Genomic DNA, 11,097 nt, shown 5'->3' on the forward strand with positions numbered 1-11,097 from the left:
AGTGTCGTGGAAAAATTGAACCAGGTTGACCACTCGTATCTCGATGTTTCCTCGTATCACTCATCACTCATAACATGGAATACTTGTATTCCAGGTAGCTTGTATCCCCAGGTTCCACTATATATATATATATATATATATATATATATATATATATATATATATATATATATATATATATATATATATACATGTATATAAATTTGAGAAAATAATTTCAAATTACATATATATATATTCTTTATACTTATAATATTTGACAAAATTTCAAAAGACATGTCTAGAACAAGCGATGAGATTTTGGAATAAACCAACATCATTTGCTCTATCAATGTTCTATATAAACAATAACTGTGTGGAAGACAGTGACATTTTCTGAAAAGGTCAGAGAATGCTGTTAGTGTGTCTACAAATGTGGAGAATATTCTCCAAAGAGACATTGAAAACTGACAAACGATAAGTCAGGAGTCCGTTTTCTTCAGAGGTTGTTAACTAGCAGGGGTTTCCTAGTTGTTCTTCTCGTACCTGCATACAGTCCATGTCCATTTAAAGCCCAGAGTATTACAAATACAAAATTACAATTATACTCATGCTGGGTATTTAAAATGTGAATAATGTCAGAGCACATACAGCCTGGCCATTTTCATTTCTTGTCGACTGTCGGCTAATTGGCACAGTGTTGTGTGTTGTTTAGTTTATTTGGACATCAGTGTGTCAGTGGACATCAGTGTGTCAGTGGACTTCAGTGTGTCAGTGGACTTCAGTGGTCCTGACATCTTTTTAAACTCGGGGTCTTGACTGATCACTCATCAGGTTACACATTTCTCAAAGCATTTCTTTGGTTCACCAAAGTTTCAAAGTGCACCCGAGGACAGTGGTCCAGGTGAAGAGGGAGAATGACAGAGGTGAAATTCTCTACGAGACTCGCGTCGTTCTTCTCAGGTCGTAGTGAGTTTGAGTTTGAATGGTATGCTTTTAAGTTAGTCAAAACGAAATCTTCACTGTCATCACTGACACTCTCCAGACGTTTCAGTGGATTGTTAGCCCCCAGTTATAAAGCACAGATGAAGTACAGGACGTGAGCTCAGTGAATGGACAGTGTGATCGTTTCTGGTTTGGAGCTGAGAGCGTTCCAGTCTCAGATGTTTGTCACATGAACAGAGTTTTACAGATAAGGCTGTACAGGAATCGTGTCTGGTAAGAGTGAATTCTCTGCCCTTATTTCTTACCACTGGATGCACTTTCACCCACCGCTGTTCTTCACACTACATGCATGTGACATTCTTCTCAATGACATTTTCCCACTCTCTACATTTCCCTTGTCTTTGAAACTATTTTCCTCACTCAACTGTCGACACATGCTTACTCACCCATGGCTCACACAGAACAGAGAAAGTTTGTGTGTTTTTGTTGCAGATGTTTTTTTCCCTGGATGCACTAGAACTGTAATTAACATAGGTGACCCCAACACTGTTATTGGCTATATTCCTGGGGGGGAAAGGAAGAGAGAGGAGGAGGCAAGGCAGGGACAGTAAATGAAAATGGAGGTGGAGTTAGAACTGTCCTCTGCCTCGCTGCCCTGATATGTAGCTCACAGGATGAGCCTGACATCAGGTGCCGGCAGCAAATAAGGAGGAAGATAAAGAGAGAGACATGATTTAGGAAGGGAAATGAAAATTACAAAAAAAAAAAAGAATAAGTAAATACTTTATATAAAAAAAACGTGGCTGCAGAGCTCACATTTACTATGCAAGTCTCTCCTTAGAGAAATGCTGCTGCATCATGGCCCTCTGGGGAGGACAAATGTGGAGGGGTTACTGTTAGAGAAAGGAGAGAGAGGTAATGAAGGTGAGGAGGAGTAGAAAACAAAGCAGCAGACGGTGGAGGAGAAGAGGACACACAGCAAGTTGACTGTCTGACTAAAACCAAACTTTTAGAATATTCCTGAACATGTTAGCCTAACGGAAATATCACTGAAAATAAGTTTATTAAAGTCAGACTTTGACCCTTAGGTAATGTGGTTAAAAAGTTCGGGGTTTTTTTATGGTAACATTTGGAAATGTTCTGCACACACCTCAAAAATAGAAGCTTTGACGCAGAGGTACAGGAATAGCACAGCATTGACCCTGTCTGTTTACCAGTCAGTGACATCATCTGCCCTCACTTGGTCTTTAGTGACAGATGACAGTAATTATGTCGATTTTTTTTTACTTGTAAACAGTGGAAAAAAAGTGATGGTAACAGCAGTCAGAGTCTAAAAAAACAGAAGGAAAGATCAAGGGCAGTCATGTTTGTGTCTGTGACGTCAGGCAAAAGTCAAGGTCAGAAGATGGTGACACATTAACCAGTTTCAGCCCAGTACTGTCCTCAATCTAATATTATTATCCATATTTTACGGCAGAGTCAGCCGTACGTACGTTGGTCAAAATCTGATGTTCATGTGCATGTGCACTGTAACGTCTCTGAACCGACAACAGTCATTCCATTTAGCCGTGGCCGTAAAACTGCGGCTGACAGGGAACCGTTTAAAAATGTTTTCACTCGTTTCAAGACGGAAAATGACAGCCGACAACTGTAAACAGTTGATGGATCATGACTCCGTCTGCTGCTGAGACTGAACTGTAAACACCCTTGTAAAGTATCAGCTTTTTTACAGTATTTCTTTATATACAATCTGCATGCAGCAGACGTGCAGGTAATAAGAGTGAGAAGCAAGGAAAGGACACAGGATTCAGGGCAAAACTGCTCAAATAAGAGCATTATAGCCTTCTGTCTAGAGGGGAAATAATTAGATACAATGTGCTCTATAGAGATTTAAATGGTCCATCTGTCAAATAATACCCTGAAGATCCTTCTATGATGACTTTGCTCCCTGAGCTCCGCATGTGAATCAGGTGCTCAAAATATTTGAAAGTGCATCATTAAGTCTCTAATCCAGTTAGGGTGGGGTTACATCTTTAACCTCAACTCAAATCACTCCTCCTGCCCTCCCCCCAATCCCCCCACCCAAAAAAAATAGGAAAGTCAAGGGCAGCGTGTTTCACTGCAGGTAATTGTAGCTCTTCAGAGAAAACACCAAAATGCACAACAAGAGGATTAGGTTTGATTACACGTTTAAAAACAAGCAACTGAAGTAACAAAGAAGAATTTAAGAGCCTGTTCAAATCCAGCACATGGCAGGCACATGCTAAATTAAAGAGACATCTGTTCTGAGTAATTTATTCATCAAAGTGGAAATGGAATTTGATTTTTTTTTTCTGCTCACTTTTTTTAACAAAGTTGATTTAAAAAAAGATGCTTTAGAAAGTGAAAAGAAATGTGGAAACTGACAAGGGTTAGGGTTGGATAGGTCATAGGTAAGTGACCTCAGTCAGAACAGACTCTGTGAAGCTGTAAGACTTACTTTGGCTCTCTAACACAAAGCTGAGAATGAGTCCATTAACCAGATACTTAAACTTCAGTGAGGTCACACAGCTTATTGACCGGCAGACAAAAGACTCTGTTGAATTCTTCATTAAAATTCCCCGACAAACATTCAAACCTGTGTCTGTAATATTTCACATTTTGTTTGTGAAAATTAAAAATACACAGTAAAATATGTTTAGGAAATAATATATAATATAATACCTGTCCCTGGTAATTTTCCTTTTTTCACTACTGAATCCGTAGAAGGAAGAAATAGAAGGTTCCTAATCCTAATCCACCTAAACCTTAGGGGCAACGATTGTGTTTCCTGTCCACTGTCTGTCTGGTGTTGTTTGATGTAGGTCAGACACGGTGATAACTGCACAGTTAAACACAGTATTACTGTGGTCTTTGTCGTCTGCTGTGCCTGCTTCATCCCTATTAGCTGCACATGTTAGATCCAGCCTGTTTCTTCTGCCTCCCAGGCTGATGTGAAGAACCTGTCCTCACAGTGTTGAGACGTCACCCAACCTTCCCTTCGTTCCTCCTGAGGTCAAGGAGAATTGAAAACATTTTAGTCACTGGCTACATTTCTGAAATCAGTGAGTCCGTTGTCAGTATTCCTTCTGTAAAGGAGCAGAAACACCAACACCAACAGTGTGTTCCCAACTCTTGGTCTTGAGGTGGCCATGCTTTATCCAGGAAGTGAGGTCAGGATACGTACTGCTGCCACTGCCAGGAACTCTGGCGCGTCAGCACGGACTGACTTTGAGTTTGTGTGTGGTTCCCCTATAGAATCGGCTGTGTTTAAAAATCCCAGCCTTAACAGGACTAATAAACTCAGGGGGACCAAAACCAGGACACGAAGATCCAGCCCGTTGTTCTCAGAGCCCAGGTGGAGGTTAGGTGAAAACTGTAATTTTGTTTGTGTTTTTTAAATAAAGGTAAAAGGCAGGACACATTGACACTGTCCTATCTAGAACAGCCCTACAGATTTGTGTTTGTGTGTGTACACGGTTCCAGTAGTTTCACAGTAGTTACATACTGCCCTCTAGTGAAGGCAGCTGTAAATGAAAGAAGAAACCTCAAAAGTCTTTCTTTAATTTTCCCACCGACTCTGCCGTCCCTTCTACCCTCTTTCTTAGTGGTTCATTAGGGGTTTAGCTGAGGGCCTTCCTCCCAGTGAAGTGAGTGGTAGCGAGGCAAGGGGCTTGTGTTGATGAAGGTGGGGTTCTCTGCCAAGCACTTATCCCCTTGGCTGTGTAGAAAATGATTTTATTAATTGCTTTGTTTAACGTTCGCTTTGTTCCCTCCTTCCTTCACCTCTCACACCAATAATAAAACAACACAACGCACTTGGACGCACGCACGCATGCATGCAAGCAAACGCACACTCACACAGTCGTACTTCAGCTAGGCCACTTGGCCTGTACACAGTTAAAATGTGTGTGTGTGTGTGTGCGTCTGGAGGGAGCTGTAGAGAGAACTGTAGAGTCATAAAGGCCATATGTTCAGCCCATTCAGATGTAATAGCAGGGAAGCCCAGTATGGCACATTATAGAGAAGAGCTGTGTGTGTTTTTGTTTTTTTAGAAAGAAAACTAAGACATTTGTCCAGTGACCCACTTAAAGTACAACATTTGTAATCATATAAGACCACTGACACTGTTCATTTCTACTCAAAAACATTTGGTTTTTTATTTGGAGCGGAATGTATATATGTGAATGAAGCAGGTGACAATGTTAGGAGTAAAGACAGGGCAGGTGAAATTCATGGATGATGGACAATAGAGGTGGAAACTGAAGGCAGAGCTCTGTGGCTATGGTCACTAGATCTGTGATGACAAGTGCAGATCTGGACATGGACACAGTGACATTGTCTGAAACGGTGGTTTTCAAAGTGGGGGCCACAGCCCAATGGGATATGTCGATGTTTCTTGTTGATGTTTTGTAGCAATGTCTGTGTGTTTACAAAGGAGGTCCTAGCCAGAAGCTAACACTGTTTGGGAAGGGTTAGCATGGAACGGCTGGGAACCCCTGGACTAAAGGAGCAGCTGAGCTGTTGGGGGTCAGGTCAGAGAATCAGTTCAGGTGGAGAATTTAGAGAGAAATATTCAGAGCTTTTAGACGTTCCCTTTGGGAAATTAAGGCTCCAGCAGCAGAACAACAGCAAAAAGACACAGATAAGACAACAAAATACAAATACAAAAGGATTAGCAGCACACTGTTGAGGAGCCTGAACAGTGGATGTTAGTAGATTAGTAGGTTAGTAGTGGTAGATTGATAGGTTAGTGTTAGGAGTTTATTGTTGCTGTGTGTGGCGTTGTAGATTGTAATCTCAATTATTATTTATTATTATATTTTTGTAATACTATTGTTATTATTAAATTAAATTATGTATTACATATATAAACATATATATACATATATATACAATACATATATACTTGTATTTATGCAGCAAATATCACTAGGGGTTACTATACATACATAATATTATATAGGATAGATATTGGTAATATATTTATACACAGTATATTAGTTGCATATACATATACATATATACACATATACATTTTATAAATATGATATAATATCATACATAACTGCAACACATAAAAGCATAGGAACGAGGGGGAAGATTTGGACATGAACATCTGAGATTAGTTCTTCAAGATGTTCTCATTTACCCTACAAGTGTCTTCACATCTCTGTGCAATGGTATCAAAAAACTGTTTTATTGGACAAAGGCGGATGGACCAATAAATGATGGACTAAAGAGAATATCTTTCAAGAGGTTTTTCCATGCTGGCTTTTCATATTTGTGACAATGACAGTTTCCTCAACAATCAGTGCAGCAGGGACAGCCTCACCGTGATTAAAGAAGTGTCTGTGTTGAACAGCCATGCTGCTGAGAATTGCTTAACACCTTTGCTGTTTGAAAAAAACACTTAGGATTCTGTAAATAACTTATCTGCTGATGAGAAGTATCAGTGAAACATGTATGGACACGCTCAGGAGTCCCTCCAAAACCTGAGCGTTTATCTAATGTCCCTCTGCTCGTGGGAACCAACTTGTTTCAAGCTGTCAGTCAGGTTTGTTTATTTTCCCACTGTAGCAGCGCCCACGGTTCCTGATGCTCCGTGCTGTCGACGCTCCGCCATCTTAGCCGTGCCAACGGAGAGCGCTTACGTAGAAATTGTGGAACAGTGGGTAGGGTGGGAAACTGGAGGAGATGCAGGCCGGGGAGAGCACGATTCACAGACTGTGTGAGGTGTGATTCTTTTTTTGCATGCCAAGAGATGTATCTGTGCCTCCTAAAAAAGCAGACACAGACTTGTTTTGAAGTGGAAACCTATACAGTGGGTTCCTCTGTGTTAATAATAAATCAACACATTAATGGGAAACAGTTGTGGCTGGGGTGGAGCTTTTAGCACAACCTGTACTGAGCCAACCTACAGGGTGTGAGACTTCTGTATTAAAACAGTACCTAACAAATGTGTCGCCTGATGCTGATATTTCCTGCTCTCACAGGATCAGGATGGAACTGGTACTGTTTACTAGCAACCAACACAATTAGAACAATTAAGAAAGGCTTGATTCAAACGTACACATCAGGTCAACGTGAATGTTACACATTCGCTGGCTGCACAAAAGCATGGTCTCAGGACACATGTTGTCATAATGATGAGCAGTTCACCTCCCAGCAGGACACTGGCCTGAATCCTATTGGTTAATGGGCCTTTCTGTGTGACATTTACGTGTTCTCCCCGTGTGTGGCTTCTCTCTTGGGGCTCAAGCTTAAGTTAATTAGACGACGATAGCTGTGACTGTGAGTGGAAATAACTGGCCGTGTTTTGTGTGACACTTAACTGGAAAAATGGTTTAAATTGAATAATAATATTTATTTATTTTTCTTCAGTATATGTATTAATTTAATTAAGATGGATAATTGTGGATTGTGGGCAGAGCCAGAGTTTGGATAGAGCAGTGCTGCAAGTGTTGGACGGGCAGTTGGTTTGGATTTGTTTTAAAATATGACGTTAGTTCAATACTTTTGAAATGTAATTTTTCAAATTTGTAAAAAGAAAAAGGGTTTGAGAGCTCCAAGAAAGTAACAGTAGTAGACCATTTCAATTGATTTAAAGCAGGGGTGTCATTATGGAGCCTTAAATTCATGATGTCACAAATGTGATCATTTCTACTTCTAGTTCTATTTTCTCCAAGAAGCAAACGTCAGTACCTACTGTATATATTTATATGTGTGTGGTGCACAGCAGCACATCTTAAAAACTGCCCTCACAATACTTTTTTACAAAACTACCTTAGCGACTGTCTCAGAATAACCTGGATAGTTCTTTGGTGAAACACTGAAACAGAACATTGATTTCAGTCCAACCTCGTGAACAGATTTGACCTCATCTGGAAAATAAACATTTCCTGCGCATGAAAATCAATATGTCCGTCTGCAAATTTTCCAAGCTTTTCTTTGGTAAAGTAGCAAAGCAGATGCATCGTTAGACTGCAGCAGACAAGATATCCTGTGTTTCCTCTTTAGTGAAATTCCATCATGTGATTCATGTAACTGTGTCAGGAAAGGGTCACATTGTTTGTTGTCACTGTTTGCGGGTTTGATCATGTCATCTTTACAGTCTGTGTTTAATGACAATGTTAATTTTGACCATGCTAACGAGACACGTGTTACATTTATTATTTCTTCTAAAGTCAGTACTTCACCAACATTTTTGTACTTAGATCGACCTTTTCTTTCTTCCCTCAGGGTCCACCAGGATCTCAGCCTTCCCCTCACACACAGCCTCCTCCTCACAACCCCAGTAATCCCATGATGGGACCTCACGGACAGGTAAGAAGAAAATATTAACCCTTCAAGTCCACATGATTCTAGTGATAAGTAAAGTTCTCCTTTATAATCATTTTTAAGGTTCTACACTAAGTGTCTACTTGTGTATGGTGACATCACACACCGCTGTATAACATTAGATATTCAGCAATGATACATCTACTGTTCTGCATTATTGTCTATTTTCCTCTAAACAGTACATTATAATCTATAAAAATGTTCTGCTCAGGAAGACCATCAACGTAGATAAAAGAAATACTCATTTAATTATCCACTCACTAATCCATCCAAACAGCACTCAGGTCAGTGTTGTGCTAACAGACAGCACAGGCAGCATCCACCATGCTCAGTGGGATGAATTATTTAGCTGCGTTTCCCCAGCTGTGAGGAGCAGAGGTGCATCTGAAGGAGCCTCCGTTCTCCCTGAACCAGGAGCCTAGCACTCGCCATCCTATAGACCATCAATACACCATTAATATTGCAGCACAGCCTGACATGGCACAGCTCTTTGTCCACAGACCTGCTATAACACAGTCAGGAGGAGAAGAGGATACAATAGTAGTTATTCTGTCTCTTTTACTTCCCCTAACCTCCCCTCCTCCACCCTTCCTCTCAAATCATGTTCACGGTGCAGGTCGTCTCTGTTATTTGACCCTTATCCTAATAACACTGCCACTTTACTCATCCCAAACCTAGAGTCGACTCTTGAGTCAAGTTGAATTTCTCCAGTTTTTACTCAGATTAATATTAACAAATTAATCAACACAGTTTATCTGCTCTCTACCTTGAGATATTGAGTGTCTACTCAGAGCTAAATGTTCCAGGAGCTCATGTTGAATCCTTGGTGCTCTAGAAACATGTTCTTTAATGCTGAGTAGCTCAGTTAACAAACATCATGATCCTCGCCCTGTCTGTCCTGCAGCCATTCATGTCTCCACGGTATCCAGGTGGCCCCAGGCCCTCCCTCCGAATGCCAAATCAGCCTCCTGGAAGCATCCCAGGGTCACAGCCTCTCCTGCCAAACAGTCTGGATCCCACCAGACCTCAAGGTAACATAACTAAGATGCTGCGTTACGGTAGAGGAGCCACACTGGAGCTGAAATCTGTGAACAAGCTGAAACGTTTTGTGTCCTACCACAGGTCATCCAAACATGGGAGGACCAATGAGGATGAATCCTCCCAGAGGCATGGGCGGCATGGGTCCACAGGTAGGCACCAGCGATCACAGACACTGACCCAGATGACACACTCCCACTCACAGATGACACACAGATTCAGTGCTCTGACTGTCAGTTTATCGTGAACAAACTCAGTGTTTGGTTAACCTTCGTTTTATAGCCGTCATAAAAATAGCTATAATTTCACACCAACATTCATAACGTCCTCGGCTTCAGCTGAGGAGAACTTCTGCTTCTGCCAGGAACATGGCTCTGACTTTTAAATGTCACATGGGCTCTAATGAGTAGCTTTGCTCCAACCACAGCTTGTCCACTGCCAGGTTCAGTTTATCCAAAAAAAATGTTTTTAGAGAAACTACCACCTTTACATCGAGGCCTGTATATATGCAGATTATATATGATAACATATACATGGGAGGCTTGTTGCCTGTTTTCGATGCAGTCTGTATTTTTCTTTCACTCCAGTAAACACCTGAGGCCTGCATGTTGACTACATGACTTTATACAAGTCACTTTTAAAGGATTTACTTCATTTGGTCAGAATTTCTCGAGACCGTGGCGATGGAAAACATAACATACACTAATATACACTAGTTCACTCAATTCCAACAGCTCTATACGTTTGCATTATTTCTCATGACATTTGGTTATTGATTATTAATTCAGTCATTTGGACTAAAACAGGTATAAAACACACACATCTACCTGCTGTTATATGTCCTTGTGTTTCAGTTGTTAATTATACACGATTAATCATGATCGATCCACAGCTACCTGGGGATCCTTGGATTATTTTAATCATCTGACAGCCCTGTTATTAAATGTAAATCATTGCAAATGTCACATGAATACTATCACTGTGACTGAGTGCAGCCCAAGATGCTAAATCAACAGCAGTTTTTGTATTACTCTAACCTCTCAGCAGCACAGTCTGCACTCCTCCACCTCCCATTTAAGTATAACCTCGTACACAGACACACGCGCACACACACACACACACACACACACACACACACTCCCTGTGGCCCCGGGCCCCTCTCTGTGCCACCCTGGCACGGTGACTTTGGCAGTTAGCAGCACCAGCAGCTGGTGGGGCATCTGCTCGACAAGTGTAATCGTCTGCTGAACAAAATTCTTCCTCTGAGTGGAGCTGCTCTCTGCCCTGCCCCCTGCGATCTGTCTCCTTGTTGAACACCTATGCACACACACACACACACACACACATGCAGGAGTGTAGTGGTTGCCAACTCTCCTGCTGGGCAGCCATGAAAACGAACTCACAAACACACAAAGAGATCAAAAACACATAGAAAACACACGACGCATGCAGACACACTGACACAGCTGTCCACTTTGACAAACACACACACACACACGCAGCCTTTTGCAGCCAGCCCATAATTAAAGACTGGTTAGTGGGAGACATGATCATCAGTGACCTTCTGTCAGAGAGCTCAGGTGTGAGGTGCTGCGCTGACTGTGGTTGTCTCTCTGTGCAGAACTACGGCGGTGGGATGAGGCCTCCTCCAAACTCCATGGGTCCAGGGATGCCCGGCATGAACATGTGAGTAAACGGACAAAAAAAAAGAACCTTAACCTCATTAATGAAAGATTAGTACTGTTAATGAGCTCATAATTAAACAATCTCACTTGA

General features: G+C 41.4%; 1 protein-coding gene across 3 annotated transcripts in view; it reads left to right on the forward strand.

Moving 5' to 3' along the window:
• The window catches only part of ssbp4 (single stranded DNA binding protein 4), a 91,688-nt gene that overhangs the window by 72,982 nt on the left and 7,609 nt on the right, over window positions 1-11,097 (forward strand). For all 3 annotated transcript variants that reach the window (XM_025053966.1, XM_008307079.3, XM_008307078.3), the window contains 4 exons: window positions 8,185-8,268; window positions 9,188-9,314; window positions 9,406-9,473; window positions 10,943-11,007. In XM_025053966.1, the coding sequence (XP_024909734.1) occupies window positions 8,185-8,268; window positions 9,188-9,314; window positions 9,406-9,473; window positions 10,943-11,007 (344 nt within the window). The remainder of the gene's footprint in view (window positions 1-8,184; window positions 8,269-9,187; window positions 9,315-9,405; window positions 9,474-10,942; window positions 11,008-11,097) is intronic.

This window comes from Cynoglossus semilaevis, chromosome 2 (genome assembly GCF_000523025.1).
Source record: "Cynoglossus semilaevis isolate Cse_v1.0 chromosome 2, Cse_v1.0, whole genome shotgun sequence".
NCBI lineage: Eukaryota > Metazoa > Chordata > Actinopteri > Pleuronectiformes > Cynoglossidae > Cynoglossus > Cynoglossus semilaevis.